We start from the raw sequence: 20,739 nt of genomic DNA, 5'->3' as shown, positions 1-20,739 counted from the left end.
CGCAAAAATGCTTGCAAAGCCCAAATCCTTGCTATTACTGCAATCCAGCTATTACTGTGGAAACATTATGTTAATATCAGCTTCACATCAATGACATTAGCACAAGTTTGATGTAATGCTTCAGTATCACATCAGATGTGATGTGATTGTGTTTGCTCCAGTAGCTTTCAGAGTATCTGTTATTGGAAATGGACAATCATTCACCAACTCAGCTCAAGACAACGTTCAACATAACTGATTTTTCTCATTGATCCACCAATATCAACCATTAGCAAGTTCTTGTAAACAGCATGTCGACAGTCAATCTCAACCAATCCCAAACTGGATGGTCAACTTACGTTTAATACTCTTAAAATTTGCTTTAAGGATGCTGATGGAAGATACTTTGAGGAAATTATGTCAGTAAATTTTTATATTTTGCCAGGAATTGAAAAAATTCCTTAACTGAAATGTCAACTCCAAATGTTGGCAGATACTTAATGCTCTTTGAAACGAGCAATACTTTGATTAGCTGCTAAAACCTAGCTTCTGTACATAAGCAGCTGGACTCTGGTCTGCAATTTCAAATTTAGTAGGAAGACTGTGACCTTAATAATAATTCCTAAAATACATTAACCTTGGCTATCTACAGTCATATAAAAATATAATACAGAAATCATAGTCACATTTTTGGAAAGTGAAATTTTACAAAATACATAATCACACATGCTTGCCTTCTAATTGAAACTGACTGCAGAGTGATCAGATACATTCGATTAAGTATGAAAGATAGTTATGTAGACAAAAGAAAGACTTAAGATATTCTGATTAATGATAAAGTGAAACAAAACATGTTAATTCCCATGAAATGTACTTGTTATGTGGAAGCACCATTTAGGAGGTCTGAAAATAAATCTAAAACAAAAAGTATAATTTGAGAAATTGTTTGTTGTTGGGTTATGCTATTACTGTGGAAACATTATGTTAATATCAGCTTCACATCAATGACATTAGCACAAGTTTGACGTAATGCTTCAGTGTCACATCAGATGTGATGTGATTGGATAAAAGGGTCCTGTCAGACTGGAATGCCAATCAAAACAGAACCGGTTTCAAGGAAGTTTTGAGAACCTGAACTCAGAGTGCATTTAAATTTGCTGCCAGTAAAGCAAACATGCAGACAAAATGCTTTCACAGCTGGATTTGTAGTCATGTATTATAAATAAATGGCGAGAGATCATAAATCACAATGTTGTTCTACTGATTTGAGACTCTATTCCCTACGCTGAAGTAAAATTTTAGAATAATCTAATAATTTGATACTTTTCTAGAAAATAGCAAAAGCCTTGTTGCCATTGTGTTGTTTCACAGGCTACTACCATGATACAATACACCTGTACTTCAAAAAGTATTTGGTTCTAAAGATTTTGCTTCTGGTGGCATTGGCAGAACTGCTATTTGTCCCCATCTCATTCAACATTATTTCTGGAGATGCTAGAATCTGAAGTAGAGTTTAAGGAGGAACGGAAAATTGAGGTGAGCTTCCTGCTTATTACTCCAGCTGCAGAATGTACACAGATGCAGCAAACAAGAATGGGCTCAGCTGTTATACAGTGAACTCACTTTATCTAAAGCTCCAGTGTTATAGGACAGACAGCGGTTGCTGACCACAGGATCATGTTTAAACATTACTCAGCATTCCTAGAATTGTATCAGTGGGAAAATGTAAAAAAAAAGCACCTGCTGCTTTCAACTTGCTATTTAAATAGTTTTACTTTGAATCACTGTTGCAGCTTCAAATCAACACAATCACCTGAAATAAAAACTCCCACCATCATTACTTCTTTCTAACATTGCACATGTTTAGTTCATATTTTTATTTAGTTCCCTGGAAACGAATGTGGCATAGCCAAGTGCTCCAGGGCTCAAAGTCAAGACTTCCAGGAGGAACATCATGAGGCTCTATTTTTGCCCATAATTGTTTGAATCAACAAGCCATAAAATGCACTGTTATTAATTAAGGAGTTAAACCATAGAGCTTAAACCAAATCCCCCACATAAGCACCAGACCAAAAAGAGAATTGGAAAAGATTATTGTTCGAGTAACTAACATTAATACTCCAAAATACGATCCTCTTTAAATATGTATCCACATGAAATACATTTCATTGCTGGTTCAGTAGCATTATGTACTGGTCCACATTTGCAAAGCTTAGTTACACAAGTCAAGAAACTATATATATGTTTCCATATATGAAACCAATCTGTAGGGTTTAATAACCAATGAACTTACTCACAAAAATAATTAAAAACATCATCAAAATGGAGGATGGCAGGGTGCAAGAGGAGAATGCTTTAACCAAAGTTCCATATACATAGATTGCTGAGAAGGGACATGCTGCCGAAGCTGTGTCTCATCAGGACAATTGTAAGAATGTCAAATAATCACAGCAATTCATACTGCAGGAGAAAAAAAAAGTGTGTTGATTGACTGACAAGTTGATTCTGATTGCTTTCTCAGCCAATAATAGGGTCTCCAAGCTTCCAGGTAATTTTAAACTGGGCAAGGCTTGTAACATGACTCACTTATGCCTGCTGTAAGTAATATACATTATGCATCAGAATCATTTGTATGCAGGGAAAGGGAATATGCTTTTGAATTGGACACTAGCTTGGGAAACCTACAGTTTTTCTTTATGGCAATGACGTGACCAGAAATGACTTGCCAACTAATCAACATTCTTTTTACCTGGAGCATAAATTGACATTCATTTATGTTTGCCCTGATGAGCACAAAATGCAGAGCTTCAACAATATGTCCTTCCGTTCAGCAATATTTAAAAACTCTGTATTACAAGTCTTATATTTATATCAAGGCACAGATAGGAGCTCTCTAAAGATATTCTTTTTTGTTTCTCCAAACAATCAGTAGTTTTCCTTTATAACTTTATTTAAATCAAGATTAAGACAGTGCATAAACTAACATAAATACAGCACTATTACCAACTTGTGTTTGACTTATGCTTAGGGTTAAGCCTTACTGTATTTTCTTATCAAACTTGTAGTCAGCATTGATGACATATTCAGGACAATTCATAAACCATATATATTTATGTACATAAATTATCAATGAGATGGAGCAGCAAACAAGCTATGATGTAACACATGGGGCCTTTTCATGAATGGAACAAAGCAGTGATTAGAGTACAGTTACTGATAGGCCCATTTGTGACACTGCCTTGAGAGAAATCGTGCTACTGAGAAAGGCCACATACACAAAGGAAGAAAAGGTGAATTTGAAACATGCATGCTTAATATGAAAAACTGCTGCCCTTGAACACCTACACTTAAAAAAAGCTCAACAATTAACCTAAGATTAAAATGGCTGCAAATGGACTTGTTCTTAAATAAGCAGTAATTGTTCAAACACAGAATATTTAAAAGAAAAAAAGAACTTCAGTCTGTTCTCAAATTCTATTGTTCGTGGCATGCATGATTTAAAGTTCTATGCAAGTACAATGCTTCAAACTCCCAGAATGAACTACAAAGCTCAGCTTATCCTCTCCGCTGTTTAATTAGGTTCACGTGGTTTAAAAGAAAAAATTTAATGTAAGTAGCAGTTCAAATTTTCTGGATCTTCTCTCCAACTACAACAGGATTTTCTTTCCTTATTTTTTCAGCAGCGTCAGCTTTGTAATCATAAGGACAACTGTGCTTATCAGAATAACGATGTAATCCACAGAACAAATTTCCACATCTGCAATCAAATCCTGGAAACAAGAACAGAGTTAGAACATGCATCCATTATAAATTTAGGAGTTGAAAGAGCAAATACTTACAGGTGACTCACTGTTATTTCACTGATACTGTAAGATTATACTGTGTTTGTAGCACCTCTCTCCCTCCCTACATTTTATTCAAGTTTCTTACCAAATATTTAACAATGTACACAGGGACATGCTAAGTGCTCCACGAGAATTAAGAATTAGGAGTAGTAGTAGGTAGTTTGGGTGCCTTGGTCCTGCTCTGCAATTCAACAAGATCATGGCTGATTTGGTTGTGGCCTTCATTCCATTTTCATTTAGCACCTCCCTGTCTCCACCCGCACCCCCCCCACCCCCCCCACCCCCCCATTACCTTTCACTCCTTTGTCAAACATCCATCTAACTCAGCACTGAATATGCTCAATGCTCTCGTCTCCATTGTTCTCTCAAAAGAGAGAATTCCACGAATAACAAATTCTTCCCAAGCTCCATGTGAGATGGGACATCTGTCTCCTAGTCCTAAATACCTTTATAGGAGAGGAAGCATACTCCTAGAATCTATAAAGTCAAGTCTTTTCAGTGTATTATTCTTTTCAATCAGATAGCGCCCTTTTCTCTAAACTAAGTAAAAGTCCAACTTGCTCAACATTTCATAATAAAGGCAAATCCTTCACTTCAGGAACCAGTTAACTAAGTGTGTTCTGAACTGCTTCCAACACCAACATATCCCTCTTTAACCAAGATGTACAGTGGTCAATTGGTCTCAATGCCCTATACAGCCATAACATGACTTTTCTACTTTTACAGTCTACTTTTTAAAAAAAAACAATAAACACAGCACTGATTTACCTTCCTAATTGAGGAATTTGCATATTGGCACTTTGATTCTCATACAACGATACTCAAATATACTGCCGAGTTCTGCAAGGTCTCTCCATTTAAATGGGTTTTTTCTTTCTCTTCTTTCCAACAAATGTACAGCTTCACATTTTCCCATCTTATGTCCCATTTAACCCGTCGATATCCTTTTGTTAACTCATATCTTCAAAACAATATCTTTATATCATCGGCAAATTTAGCAACGACACATTCAGCTCCTTCATCTAAGTCACTCATATCACTTTTGGCCACTTTGTAGCCTCCTCGCAACTTACTTCCCTATTTACTCAAGTATCTTTCAGAGATCTGACTGCAAGATAGTCTGTTCATCCAAGTCATTTTTATATGGACCCTAGTTAGAGGAGGCCTTCGTAGGAGGTCTCTCTAACATTCCAATAGTTAAAGTCTGCCAAATTGAAAATGGCCCATTTATCCTGACTATTTCCTATTAGCCAGACCTCAATACATGCTAATAGATCAGCCAAAACAACATATACATTTACATTATGTAGTAACTCTTCAGAATATCAAATGAACGCGACATCTACGACTCCATTTTAAAGGCTCAGCTTCTCATATCCTCAAAGAGAACTCCAATAGGTCTGTCAAGCATAAGTTACTATGTTCCAAAACTACAGACACTGCCTGACCAAAATGTCTTTGCTATGACCTCATAAATAAGGTATTCAAGTATCTCCCAGTGACATATCATACTGCCCTGCCTATAGTTATACAACACAGTCAGACTCTTTGGCCCAACTCAGCCATGCCAACCAGGTTTCCTAAACTGAACTGGCTTCATCTGCCTGCATTTGGTCCATAACCCACTAAATCTTTCCTATCAATATACCTGTACAAATATATTTTAAAATGTTGCAATTTTATTCCCCTCTACCACTTCTTCTGGCATTTCATTCCACATACATGCACCAAGAAAAATTTGCCCTTCAGGGCCCTTGTACATCTTTTCCCTCTCATGCCCTCCAGGTTGGGGGAGGGGGGGAAGAAGTGACCTTGGCTATTCATCTTAGAGGTTTATAAAATCATGAGTGAAGGTCACCCCACCCCACCCCAGCCTCCTATGTTTCAGGGAGGAAGTTCCCAGCCTATCCAGCCTCTCGTTATAACGTAAACCTCAGCAACATCCTTGTAAAATCTCTTTTGAACCCTTTTCAGTTTAATAAATTTGTTCTTCTATCAAGGCAACCAGGAATTGTATGCAATACTCCAAATGTGATCTTACCAAGATTTCGTACAGCCATAATGTGCAGTCCCAACTCTTGTGCTCAATGCTCAGAGCAATGATGGCAAGTGGGCCAAATGCCTTCTTTTCCACCCTGTCTACCTGTGACACTACTTTCAAGGAACTACGTGTAGTGAACTATGTAATGAATTCCACAAGCTCACTACTTTGAGAAGTAATGTCTCCTTATCTCTATCCTAAATGATCTACCCTGAATCCTCAGACTGGTGACCCATCGTTCTGGAAACACCCAGCATCAGGAACATCCTTCCTGCATCTACCCTGACCAGTCCTGTTAGAATTTTATAAGTCTGAGAGACTCCCCTCATTTCGGCTGAACTCCAGCGAAAACAATTCTAACCTAGTCAGTCAATTTCTCCTCATATGTCAGTCCTGCCATCCCCAGAATCAGCCTTCACTGCACTCCCACAAGAGCAAGAGCATCCTTCCCCAGGAAAGGAGACCAAAACTGGATACAATATTCCAGGTGTGGCTCACCAATCCAATCCTTGGATTGGACAGTCTCTAGTTTCCTTGGTAAGCCATGGACTGGTCCTCTTACCTATTTTGCTTTTGTGCCAGACAGAAATAAAACAGTTGTTGTAATTCCCCTATGCGTTCCTTGAATATTTGTAATTGCCTACCCATTGTTATCCCTTTAAGTAACTCTCCCCAATCAAGGCCAACTCATGCCTCATATCTTCATAGTTTCCTCTATTAGAATTCAGCACCCTAGTCAAATTTCTCATTCTCCATCTTGACTAAAGAAAAAAATGCTATAAATGTTATGGTCTCTCACCCCAAGGGATCTCGCATAGCTAGACTGCTAATGGTTCCCTTCTCATTACACAGCACCCAGTATAAGATGGCCTGTTCTCTAGTTGATTTCTCCACATATTAGTCAAGAAAACCATCTTGTATACACTCCAGGAATTCCTCTACTGCATTGTGGCTAATTTGATTTGCCCAATCTATGTGCAGATTAAAGTCACCCATGATCACCGATATACCCTTACCATGTGCTTTCTAATTTCCTGTTTAATACCATTCCCAACATCACCACTGCAGTTTGGGATCTATATAATGACACCTACTAACATTTATTGCCTCTGGGTGTTTACCAACTTCAACCATATAGACTCCACATTGTCAAAGCTAGTATCCTTTTTCACTATTGTGAGAATTTCCTTTAACCAGCAAAGCCACTCTGCCATCTTTTCCTTTCTGCCTGTCCTTCCTAAATACTGAATAACCTGGATCATTCAGTTCTCATCCCTGGTCACCATGCAACTTTGTCTCTATAATCCCAATTAATGTTGTACCCATTTACATTAATCTGCATGATTAATTCATCCACTTTATTGCAGATGCCCCACACGTTAAGGCACAAAGCCTTTAAGCTTGTCTTTTCAGGATCTTCTGTCTCACTCATTTCTCAGTAGCCCTGTTTGAATTTTGTCCTTGGTTCCTCTGCCTCTTTTCTTACTCCCTTTTCTAACTTTTGTTTTTGTCCTCACTCCCCCCTCTGACCTCCTTACATAGGTTCCCATCCCCCTGGCATATTAGTTTAAACCGTCCACAAAACGCTCTAGCGAGCATTCTGCTGAGGTATGACCCGTCTAATTTGTTCAGGCCCCACCTTCCCAGGAATCTGAAACCCTCCTCCTGACACCATCTTTTCAGTCACGTATTCGTCTGATAAATCCTGTCAATTCTATTGACTAGCATGTGGCCCCAGTAGAAATCCTGAGATCGCTACCTTTGAGGGCCAATTTCTTAGTATTCTTCATAACTCCCTGTATTCTGCTTTCAGGATCTCATCTTTTACCTATGTCGTTTGTACCAATGTATACCGCGACCATTGGCTGCTCACACTTTCCCCCTCCAGAATGTCCTGCACCCATTCAGACATCTTTGACCTTGGCGCCAGGGAGGCAACATACCATCATGGTGGCTCCTGCCCCACCAAACTCATCTCCACCTATCTGGATTCCATTTTCTCCTCCTTGGTCCAGGGACTCCCTACCTATGTCCGTGACACCACCCATGCTCTTCACCTCCTCCAGAACTTCCAATTCCCCTGGTCCCCAACACCTCATTTTCACACTGGACACCTGCATTCCCCATGCCGATGGCTTAAAAACTTTCTGCTTCTTCCTCTCCCAAAGACCCGACCAGTCCGCCTCCACTAACACCCTCATCTGCTTAGCCGAACTCATCCTCACCCTCAACAAATTCTCCATTAATTTCTCCCACTTCTTACAGACAAAGGGGGTGGCCATGGGTACCCGCATGGGCCCAAGCTATGCCTGTCTCTTCGTAGGTTACGTGGAACAATCCCTCTTCCGAAGCTACACTGGCCCTATTCCCCATCTCTTCCTCCATTACACTGATGACTGTTTTGGCGCCGCCTCGTGTTCCCACAAGGAGCTTGAACAGTTCATCCACTTCACTAACACCTTCCACCCCAAACTTAAGTTTACCTGGACCATCTCTGACATCTCGCTCTCCTTCCTGGACCTCTGTCTTCATCTCACGTGGAAACCGATATCCATTTTAAACCTACCAACTCCCACAACTACCTGGGATATTCCTCCTCGCAGCCACCTTCCTGTAAAAATGCCATCCCCTATTACCAAATACCAGTGAATTGGCCACAGGAGATTCCTTAACTACTTGTCTATCTCTTATTTTGTCTCGTGGTCACCTTCTCCACTGTCCACTAAACCACCAGTTTCAGTGTCATTTGCTGTCGTTCACCACTGTTCTTTGTGATTTACATAAATTTCCTGTTTTCCTTTCTTGAAGGAGGTGTTTGACAGCCTTCAGTTCCTCTAGTTCTCCCTTTACATTCCATCCAGCAATAGTGATTGGTATAAGTTTTTCTCTCATTTGCCTCCTCATTTTCTACTGTTCGTTCTGTTCAAAACCTCTGATATTCCAAACTATGAGACTATTATTTCCCCATATCTCACCTAAGGGAAGGATGTTCGCTTTGGCAAATTCTCCTTGTCTAAACACATGTACAGCCTTTACTGTCAGTTTTTCCAAATACCTGGTGTCATTTGATTTCTGACCTTGTCCACCCCAATCCAACACCACATTTGTATTTCTTTACTTTCTCCCCTCTTACTAATTTCTTTGAAGTTCAAAGAGAACCTCCCAATCAAATGTCCTCAGGGCAGTTACAACACAAGTTAAATACAGAATTGTACACACTCCACATTAATGTAAAATCTCTCCTCAAGAATCACCAAGCTCTGTTGGAACCTTGGAACATGCAAGAATAAAAATCAAGATAGGGTGGAGACAATATTGAACAAAAAAAAAGTTATTGTATGGATAACTATGAAGCCATGACGGGCAAGATGAGACAGTGCACAGCTGTAGGGTAATCTCAGTTTTGTAGGCCAGTGACTGGAAGAGAGATACACAATCTGCACAAAGGGGAAAACAAAAGGAGACACATTCAGGCATCAGAAACACTGTGCTAAGGGGAGATTGTGGAAAGGAGAAAGGAGTTGAGGGGGCAGACAGAGAACTTCATAAGAAGTCTAAGGGTGGGGACAGACAGGGAAGCAGGAAGGGATAGCTGTATAAACAATATCAATATTATGAAGGAAATTGATGAGCTCCTCTCTCAGCTTGTGCTGGGTAACAGGTTGGGGTTATCCTTACTTCTCTGATGCTAGAGTAGTAAAACAGCCAAGAAATAACAATTAAATAAATTTCATACAGTGCAGCACTATTTCCATGCAAACACCTTGCTTGTCAAATTATTCTATAGCTTCAAGATTATATAGTGTGCCCAATAGAGTTAGCACATCAATAAACTGAGCTATGGATTGACAGCAAATATATAATCTTCAAGAAACTCAGTTTCATGCAAGGATCAGCTAGTGGGGTGAGAACATCAGGCTACTCCATTACGTGGTCAAACACTAACAGTAGCATTAACAAGGCAATAAATTCCCATCTTGCTTCACTGGCTAAGACACGGAATACACAATCACCATGGCAGAACTTTTTAAAAACATGAAAATTCTAGCCAAGGCAGTGACTTGATCCCAAGTTAAAATAGGCACAACAGTGAGTTAATAAGGTGGTGAATTAGACAGATGAAAAATTCAAAATCAGCACGAGAACAATCACCACCACTTCTGCATTCCTACACAGAGACATGTCCAATCAGATACTCATAACTGAGCTACACATACATGTCCTATGCACTGAATCCTGTCCAGCAGGCAATACTGACCTGTAAGTCCTACTTTTTTCCGGCAGGTAAAACAACGATTCTTCTTCTGCTTGGGTTTTTCAGGAGATTTATCCTGTCTGTCAGAAGATGTCTCTGCAATTTCTTCAGATGTAGAAGCTTTAACAGATAATAATGAACTAATTATCAAACACCAAATTTCTGGATTTTTTCCAGAGTGACAAACAAATTGTCAAAGTAAATAAGACAAGACTGAGAAGACCTGGCTCAAAAAGGGAGGGTTGTACAATTGCTAGGGCAGTATTTTGGCAAAATTGTATAATCAGGGTGGTAAAGAGGTCACTAAAATTAAAAATGTGTGGGGGCTGAGGAGATCACAGGAGAGGGGATATAGTAAAAGGAAAAAAAGTAGTAATACAATAGAGCAGAAATCTGAGTGAGGATTACCAGTGATAAATTGTACAGTCATTTGGACTGCATCAGCAGACAAATCCAGATATTGCAAAAGTGTTTTTTTTAAAGTAAGACTCTGGATCTGAACGCATGCAGCATTTTTAACAAAAAGGGATGAATTATTGACTCAGACATTATAGAGGCATGGCTGAAAGGTGACCAAGAATGGAACCTTAAATATTGAAGGATATATAACCTATTGGAATGACAGAAAGATTAAAACAAAATTAAAAGAACTACTCTGACACATCAAGAATGGCACTACTTCAATACTAAACAGATGACCTTAGTCTGGTTACAGACAGGAAATAGTAAAAGTTAAGATGCCATTTGTGGGTATAATTGTAGATCCCAAACACTTCCACTGTACGAAGGAGCATACAGGAAGTAAATGAGGCATGTAAAAGAGATCATGCAGCCAGTCACCTGTAATTCTTATATTTAGATTGGCAAAAGTGGAATGAGTTTTCAGTGTGTTTCTCAGAACAGCATGTTACATTGCCTGTTTCCAGGTTGTATATTACCAAATCTCTAAAATAGCCAATGAGACACGATCAATCAATTACTTCATGTTAAAGCAGCATCTTGGTAACACAATCACAATGCAACAGAATTTAATGCTCAGTTTGAACAGTAAAGTGGAGGGCCATGTCTGGTGCTTTAAAACCAAATAATGACGACCTTTAGGGTATGAAAGCAGTTACTATCCAAATGCATTATCCTAGTGAGAAAGTAATGGTCTTTCAGAACATGCATTATCCATAGCTAAATAAATTAACAAAAACTGTAGATCAAATTTTTAATTTAATATTAAAGCATTAGTAGGTCACAGGACTGGGTATACTTTAAGAATCACTAAAAGAGAATAAAGAGACAGGCAGTAAGCATGGTATTAGAGAAGGCTGCTTGGCAATATATAATGGAATGTCAGTTTTTAAAATAGGTATTTAGACAGGAAAAGAGTAAGTGATTGGTAATGGAAGTGCAGAGGCTTTTAACAGGAATTTTCTGTTTTCTATCATGAAGACTTGGTAAATTTCCTAAGGATAATTGAAAATTAAGAGGAAATGGGGAAGCATGAACTAAAAACCAAATAAATCAAAGGACAGACACGAGGAAAACTTGAAGCAAAAGGCTGACAAGCTCCAGAACAAGATGGCCAGCATCCTAGAGTCTTCTAAAGGCATGGCTGTTAATACTTTCAGGATGGAGAGCCTATGAAGAAAGATTGAACAGTTTAAACCTATATCTAATGGAGTTTGAGAACGAGAGGTGATTTTAATCAAAACAGAAGATTAAGGGGGTTCTATTGGTAGATACCAGGAAGAAATCTTGTGGGCAGACTAAACATAGGTAATAACTCAAGAATAAGAGGTCTTGCTTTAAGGGATTAGAGGTCCCCCCCCACCCCCACTCAGTCTTCCGAATGTGAAATTCTCCTCTCCAGAGCATAGGAGGTTGATCATTAAGTTTATTTGGAGCCAGGTTAGGTTGATTTTTGACAAGTAGTTGAGGGTCATGGGTGCTGACAGATGAATGGAGGTTTAGACCACAGCCAAATCAGCCACAATCTTATTCAATGGCAGAGTACATCACAAGGGCCAAAAGGCCTACTCCTATTCCCAAAAGCTGTATGTGCCAAAAACCTGTACGTGAATCACATGCAACATGTGTGAAATGGGGTATTAAAAAAGGGGAAAGGGAGAACTGCTACAGTATTATCTGTGCATAGTATATATCCTAAAAAGAAAGTTTTACCTAGGTCTGTGTATGCCTCCTCTATTTTTCTCTTAGTCCTCCGTGAAACCTCCTCCAGCGGTATGCAGTCATCTGCCTCACTCTCTGTGCTAGCATCATAGCTGTACCCTGTGTCTGTGTTCTTGGATGAGCTGGAGTAATCTGAACAGTCTTCGCCATTATTCCCCACTAATGATCTGTCACAACTGTCCAGCGTTGTTCGCTCTAACTGTTGATTCCCACCCAAATCTGCCACAAGAATCAGATCAGTTGAAATTTCAAGCCTTTTCTCCAACTCCATTCCACTATTTTAACCTGGAGTTTTCTTTTTATAAATATGGTACTTTGCTATCATTTCCAAACAAGGCTGTAAACTCTTAATTCTATTTGGTCAAATTTCAGAGTTTACTTAAAACTTACCAAATACTTCTGGTTCCATTTTATTTCCCTCCTGTAGATGCCAGCTCTTCAACTTACCCAAACATTATTTTGCACGAGGCTGGTTCAGCAGGCATTGGAACCATAAAGGGCATCACAGCCATACCGGATTCATCCAGCCGTCTCATCACATGTCCACAGGGGACTTATTTCCACAGGTGTAAAACAACATTATGCCAGAACTGAACTGATTTTCCTCTGCTACATGGGGATGGCAAGGCCAACTATAATAGTGCAGTGGTTGTAACAAGCCAACAAAAACAGAAGCACTTGATACATATACTACATGGACATCAGGACAGGGTATAGAGATTGAGTAAGGAGTAGTGGGGCGGGAGGGGGGGGGGGGGGCGGGGGGGGGGGGGGAGGGAGGGAGGGAGGGAGGGAGGGAGGGAGAGAAGAAAAGGGCAGAAAAGGCAAGAGGAGAAAGAAAAAGGAGGGTAACAAAGTCACAGAGACCACGGATTTTTTTAATAAATTAGGAGCTCAGAACAAATTTCAAATTAGAGGTGAAGACTGTGTTTTAAATTGGATAAAATCTCAATCACATCGCAAATGCTCCATGCACTTGATGCAAAGGAACAATTCAGACACATTAGCCACCTACTTATTCTCCCTATCTAGAGATATCTTCAATCAAATCATTTCTCCTGGAATGCTGATCGTACATGTTTACTTTTAAAGTACTTAATTTGCATGTTGTAATGTTTTGTGTTCAAGCAGATTTAAAGTTAAATTTTCAATCAGATGGCACTGAAAACGATATCTGAAAATAAAAAAGTTACCCTGCAACTCTTTTTTAGTCATTGCTTGGTTATCTTCTGTGTGGTCCCCATCACTTTGGGGACTCGTTACCGATTCACGGGATAGTAGCAGCAGCTGATTGGACACTGATCTGCAAAAGAAAGCAGAATTTAAATTCCAAACAAGTAAAATTTAAAGTTTAGAAAGCAGGTATTTAAAAACATGACCATTCCGTTTAGCCTACACACAGTTTACAAGTGCAAAGAACATTCTACGCGTTCTTCAAGAACCCAGGGGATATTTTTACACGGCCCCTTTTTTTTTTGCTTTTTCATTCATATTGTTTTCTCACATCCATTTATCCAGTACCTCCACAAATGCTGTGATGAGTTCAGCACTCATCAACACACATGACACTGCCTGAAAATAAGGTTGAACTCCCTATAATTCTGTTTTGGCATAGCTCAAAGGCAAAGTGAGCAGCTGGACCACTGCACCACAAGACCAATGGTGGCAGATGCAGAACCAATGTTGATTGCAATATTACAAAGGAAAATAGTGGTCTGAGGATTAGGCGTGTTTAAAAAAAAAATCAAAGGATCACTAAAAAGGTTAAAAATGGGAGAAAACAGTAAACCAACCATAAACTCAATTTTATTTAAAAAAGTATTACATAAAAAGAAACATTTGAAACAGGACAGGAGAAATCATTATGGAGTGTGAAGGTATAGCAGAGACAGTGAAGTAATGTTGTATTCCAGAAAGAGAGAAGATGAGGAGGAAATTTGCTGAATTCTGAGGAAAAGTCACCAGATCTAAAACATCTATGTTCTGCCCATTTAAAAAAAAACCGAGCTTTCAGCTGCCTGGCACTTCAACACACCACCCTGTTTCCCTGGCCAACATTTGTCTCAAGCTTGCTGCAGGTGTTCCAGTGAAGGTCAATGTAAGCTAGAATAACACCTCATTTTCCACTTGGGACCCTGTAGCCCTCTGGACTCAATAGAGTTCCATAACTTTAGGGCCGGAACACTCATGTCCTAGACTTCTACCTCAGACACCTGGCTTTGTTATCGCATAGCCTGTCACTACACACTACCTATTGTTAATGGAATCTGTGGTTAACAACTATTCACCCTCCTAGCCAAATCATCAACTAGTTTGTCTGTCCAACTGTTCTCTCTCTTTGGGCTCTATCCTCACCCACGATTTAATCTTTACCCCCTCCCTCACCCTATCTTCTGCAATATAAACCAACATGTTCCAAGCTACCATCAGTTCTGAGGAAGGGTCACTGGACCCTAAATGTTAACTCTGATCTTTCTTCACAGATACTGCCAGATCTGCTGAGCTTTTCTAGCAACTTGTTTGTGGTCATGGTCAATGAGGCTGTTTGCACTCTGGGCTCCAACTTGCCTGGTATGATTATTAGCTGGGTTCAAAAGTTTGCAGTTAGACGTGCACCAAGTTCTAATCGTGAGAACAATTCAAAGTGGTTTTGCAAAAAGTTTCCTTGTTTTGACAAATTGAGAGAGTTTTTTGATGGAATTACCAGGGTTGAAACAGGGAACTAGCTGATGTAGTATGCCCAGATTTCAAAGGAAAAACAAAATCAATGAAAGATAAAACACAAGTTTAATAGGTAAGGTAATGCTTCATGGAGTTAGGCATAATATTAGCATGGATAGAGGACACTGGAAGTAAACAGCAGGGATAAACAGAACATTTTCAAGTTGGCAGGCTGTGATCGGTGGAGTGCCATAAGAATCTGTACTTGGGCCCCTTATTTATGAGGTATACTAATGAAGGTGAAGAGAGAGTAATGTAATCAAGTTGCTTATAAACAGATCTAGCCGGAAGCTTTAGGGATGACCCAGAGGGACTGCGAAGATATACACACAAAAGTTATATAGGTAGGCATTTTGAGTTATCATGTGGGAAAGTGTGAAGTATTCACTTTGATCTGAGAATAGACATGTATAGATATCAAGATAATAAAATGTGAGGCTGGATGAACACAGCAGGCCAAGCAGCATCTCAGGAGCACAAAAGCTGACGTTTCGGGCCTGGACCCTTCATCAGAGAGGGGGATGGGGAGAGGGAACTGGAATAAATAGGGAGAGAGGGGGAGGCGGACCGAAGACGGAGAGAAAAGAAGATAGGTGGAGAGAGTATAGGTGGGGAGGAAGGGAGGGGCAGCAACTTGTCTTATGCAGGAACAGCAACTCATATTCCGCCTGGGAACCCTGCAGCCTAATGGTATCAATGTGGACTTCACTAGTTTCAAAATCTCCCCTTCCCCTACTGCATCCCTAAACCAGCCCAGTTCGTCCCCTTCCCCCACTGCACCACACAACCAGCCCAGCTCTTCCCCCCCACCCACTGCATCCCAATACCAGTCCAACCTGTCTCTGCCTCCCTAACCGGTTCTTCCTCTCACCCATCCCTTCCTCCCACCCCAAGCCACACCCCCATCTACCTACTAACCTCATCCCACCTCCTTGATCTGTCAGTCTTCCCTGGACTGACCTATCCCCTCTACCTACCTATACTCTCTCCACCTATCTTCTTTACTCTCCATCTTCGGTCCGCCTCCCCCTCTCTCCCTATTTATTCCAGTTCCCTCTCCCCATCCCCCTCTCTGATGAAGGGTCCAGGCCCGAAACGTCAGCTTTTGTGCTCCTGAGATGCTGCTTGGCCTGCTGTGTTCATCCAGCCTCACATTTTATTATCTTGGAATTCTCCAGCATCTGCAGTTCCCATTATCTCTGATACTATGTATAGATATCAGTATCCAGAGACTTGGTATCCCAAACAACTGCAGGGTTCAGATACAGCAAGCAATTGGAAAGGCAAATGGTTTGTTGACCTTTGTTGCAGGGGGACTATGAGTTTTGTTATAACTGTAAACAGTCTTGGTGAGATCACACTGGAATACGTATTTAAAGGAAGATATACTACTAACATCGCAGTACAGCAAAAATTCAGCAGGTATCCCAGTCTCAAAGTTGTGTGCAAAGGTTTTGTTTTTTGCAAATCATTTTAAATCTTCGTTCTCTCACTTTTACTTTTTTTTTTCCTAAAGAGATTAGATTCCCTAGAGTGTGGAAACAGGCCCTTCGGCCCAACAAGTCCATACTGCCCCTTGGAGCACCCCACCCAGACCCATCCCCCTATAACCCACACCCCTGAACACTATGGGCAATTTAGCATGGCCGAACCACCTGCACATCTTTGGACTGTGGGAGGAAACCAGAGGAAACCCACACAGACATAGGGAGAATGTGCAAACTCCACACAGACAGTTACCTGAGGCTGAAATCAAACCTAGGTCCCTGGGACTGTGAGGCTGCAGTGCTAACCACTGAGCCACCGTGCCACCCCTAACATATGGCTTCTTCCCATCTATTTTATCTGGATAACTCTCGTGATTTTAAACATTTCTATCAGATCTCCACTTTTATTCTCTCCCAGAGGAACTGTCCAAACATCTTCAATCTGTTCTCATAGCTAAAATTTCTCAATGGAATCATTCTGTAAATCACTTCTGAACTGTCTCCAATGAATTCCTTTCTATAATGTGGCACTCAGAACTGTATACAATACTCAAGCTGAGGTCTAACAAGTGTCTTATGCAAGTTTGACATCACCTCCTTGCTCTTGCATTATTAATTCCTTTCTCAGCCTGTCCTGATACCTTCAGTAATCTGTGCACATATGTACCCAGATCCTGTACTCTGCTCCTGTGCCCCTTTAGAACTGCATCCTTTATTTTATATCATCAGTCCACTTTCTCCTATCAAAATGCATCACCTCACACTTAGAGCTTTTGATTCTACAGCTCAGAAAAATGGATCAAAGGACTGGCACAGACCCAACAATTCTAATCACATGTTACAGCACTTGGTCTCTAACGTTATACACCTTGGCATCACGAGTGTACATCTAAATCTGAATTTAAATGTTACAAGATTTCTGCCTCTACTTAAAATTGTCCACTTCAAGATATTGCAAGGTTCTCAATATGGACAAATGGAACTCTACTAGAAACCTTCCACCAGAAGGAAAACTATCCATTGAACATTACTGTTTGCTATCACTCAGCCAAGTTTGTGTCCATAATAGAAAACACCAACATTTATACCTACGTTGATCAAGACTCAATAAGTTCCAGTAAGTGATCATATGAATTGTGATAACAAAGTGTGGAGCTGGATGAACACAGCAGGCCAAGCAGCATCTCAGGAGAACAAAAGCTGACGTTTCGGACCTAGACCCTTCAGAGAGGGGGATGGGGAGAGGGGGAAGGCGGACCGAAGATAGAGAGAAAACAAAATGGGTAGAGAGGAGAGTATAGGTGAGGAGGTAGGGAATAGGTCAGTCCAGGGAAGATGGACAGGTCAAGGAGGTGGGATGAGGTGGTAGGTAGGAAATGGAGGTGCGGCTTGAGGTGGAAGGAAGGGATGGGTGAGAGGAAGAACAGGTTAGGGAAGCAGAGACAGGCTGGGCTGGTTTTGGGATGTAGTGGGGGGGTGGCAGGGGGAGAACTGGGCTGGTTTTGGGATGCAGTGGGGGAAGGGGAGATTTTGAAGCTTGAGAAGTCCATATTGATACCATTGGGCTGCAGGGTTCCCAAGCGGAATAGGAGTTGCTGTTCCTGCAACCTTCGGGTGGCATCATTGTGGCACTGCAGGAGGCCCATGATGGACATGTCGTCTGAGGAATATTGGGGGGGGGGGGGGGTGGGGGGGAGTTAAAATGGTTCGCGACTGGGAGGTGCAGTTGTTTGTTGCGAACCGAGCGGAGTGTTCTGCAAAGCGGTCCCCAAGCCTCCGCTTGGTTTCCCCAATGTAGAGGACGCCACACCAGGTGCCCAATACGTCACCTTGTGTGCTCTGGAGATGCTGCTTGGCCTGCTGTGTTCATCCAGCTCCACACTATCTTGGATTCTCCAGCATCTGCAGTTCCCATTATCACTGATATGAATTGTGAAGTTGGTACACAGGAGGTTAGAATTTGTTTGTAAAACGATGGGGGGGGGGGGATGGAAAAGGGGGTGTACACGGCTGTTTTAGAAGTTTTTTTTAAAAAAGGTTTAGAGATTTAAAATAATTGTCTGCCGACAGATGTACAGAGAGCTCTTGAAATTGAAATTTGGTATTAAAGGCCATACTGTCAGCAGGCAAAGCAGCATTTTTACCAAGACAAAATGTTTTTCAATTTAGCCAGTTAAATTTAAAATATGCCCTAGATACCAAAACCCAATTGAAATCTGATGGTTTTGGGTACCTAAGACAATCCTATTGTAAGAAATTGGTAGGTCAAAAGGTATAAAAGAGGCCATTTGAGAATCAGGGTGAGAGCAAACTGCTATATTAGGTGAATCTCTAAGCTCTCAGAGTAAGCACCATCTAAATGAATGTACTACAGCACTCTTAGCTAATATTTCCGACACAAGAATTCAACGAAGGCATCCGTGTCTGATGAACAACTGAGAGGGCAAAGAATATCTGGAAGATTTATCTTGACTGTAACTTTGAGAGATTAATTTATTAATTTGCATTATATAAGTGGGATTTGTATCTATTGGAACAGCTTACCATTAGAATTGTTTTATTTGGGAATAATTAGTTGTTAAGGGAAGGGGGTGAAATTGTTCTGTTTGTTAGTTCTGTTAACTTGTTCACTGTTAGATTTAGATAAATCAATTGTTGCTTTTAGAGTGAATATCAAGTATATTTTCATTTAACTGTTCCATCATAACAGATTGGAGACAACAGGCAGATTATACCACTCTTCGCACTTCCTCTGTGGGTTTCAGTTTTAATTTTCAGAGAGGTGTTGACCTCCCCTATGTAACAGAATCTACTGTATTGCCTAGGCCAGCTATGATTATTTAAAAAAAAAGAGGACGAGCTCCAAAGCTTCCAAAATATGGTCTAACTGTAATTTTGCAATCATAAACTGCCCAATACTCTCAATTCAAACTCCAAAATCTCATGATGAATTCAGCACACTTCATTTATGTACCTACACAAAATGAATAATTTCCACTTTCACTCTTCACTCATTTTGCAACACTAGTCACCTCATCCAACACAAATCAAAACTAGCCACTGATTATTTTTAAAGCTTCAAGATATAGAGCACCACATTCACCTGCTACACCACCTTCTGGCCAATGCAGCTTTCACTTTACTTTTGCTTAGGTCTGCCACTCCCTCAGGTTGGTATGAGTAATTATTGCTGATCATAGAATCCGTAGTGTGAAAACATGCCCTTCTGCCCAAGAAGTCCACACTGACTCTGAGTATCCCATTCAGACCCATCCCCCTGTAATCCATATAATCTACACACCCCAAAACACTACGGGGAATTTAGCATGGCCAATCCACCTGGCCTGCATATCTATGCACAGTGGGAGGAAATCCACAGAGACACGGGGAGAATGTGCAAACACAACACAGACAGTCACCCCGATCCACAATACCTAGACACCCTTCTACCTGGAGAATTATTTCCTAGCTAAATGAGAAAGATCCGGCCACAGCATATTTCCTGTACTCTTTTCTGTATTACTGCCTTCCTTGTTGTGCAGACACCAAGTCTCTACACTTGGCACAAACATTTTCTGGAAGTCTCTCTACTGCATCCCCTTGTTCATATTTCGCTATTCCATCAAGCTACTCAAATTCCTCCTACTTTGGATACAATTTTATTTTGTTTTGTTCAAAAAGCACATAATTTATGGATCGTCAACATGGTTGTTTTTATAAATACCTCCTTTAGGACTAAAACTAGTCTACTCCAAACTAAAACACAGATTCTAAACAAGGTCTCACACCTGAGATGCATTGCTAGACCTAAAATATCATCTCTTCTTTATACCAATAAAGTCTTTAATTCTCTTCGGTCTGTGACTTGAAAGGAATTTGGGGATTTACAGATACATATTAGCACTGCAGTCTCACAGTGCCAGGGACCCGGGTTCGATTCCAGCCTTGGACGACTGTCTGTGTGGAGTTTGCACATTCTCCCCATGTCTGCGTGGGTTTCCTCCGGGTGCTCCGTTTTCCTCCCACAGTCCAAAGATGTGCAGGTTAGGTGGATCAGCCATGCTAAATTGCCCGCAGTGTTCAGGGGTGTGTGGGTTCAGGGGGATGGGTCTGGGTGGGATGCTTCAAGTGGCAATGTGGACTTGCTGGGGCCAAAGGGCCTGTTTCCGCACTGTAGGGAATCTAATCTAATCATATTAAATCAATTAAAACCTTCTAACTGATTAAAAA

The 20,739-nt window shown here is 40.7% G+C and overlaps 1 protein-coding gene across 9 annotated transcripts in view; it reads right to left on the bottom strand.

The window, feature by feature from the left end:
* Positions 1 to 540: 540 nt before the first annotated feature.
* The window catches only part of zfand6 (zinc finger, AN1-type domain 6), a 38,864-nt gene continuing 18,665 nt past the window's right edge, over positions 541 to 20,739 (bottom strand). For all 9 annotated transcript variants that reach the window (XM_059639292.1, XM_059639285.1, XM_059639286.1 and 6 more), the window contains 3 exons: positions 13,495 to 13,604; positions 10,124 to 10,240; positions 541 to 3,749 (listed from right to left, as the gene is read on the bottom strand). In XM_059639292.1, coding sequence (XP_059495275.1) covers positions 3,601 to 3,749; positions 10,124 to 10,240; positions 13,495 to 13,604 — 376 coding nt within the window. In that variant the 3' untranslated portion in view covers positions 541 to 3,600. The remainder of the gene's footprint in view (positions 3,750 to 10,123; positions 10,241 to 13,494; positions 13,605 to 20,739) is intronic.

This window comes from Stegostoma tigrinum, chromosome 33, assembly GCF_030684315.1.
Source record: "Stegostoma tigrinum isolate sSteTig4 chromosome 33, sSteTig4.hap1, whole genome shotgun sequence".
NCBI lineage: Eukaryota > Metazoa > Chordata > Chondrichthyes > Orectolobiformes > Stegostomatidae > Stegostoma > Stegostoma tigrinum.
This window is presented reverse-complemented; position numbering and strand designations above follow the sequence as displayed.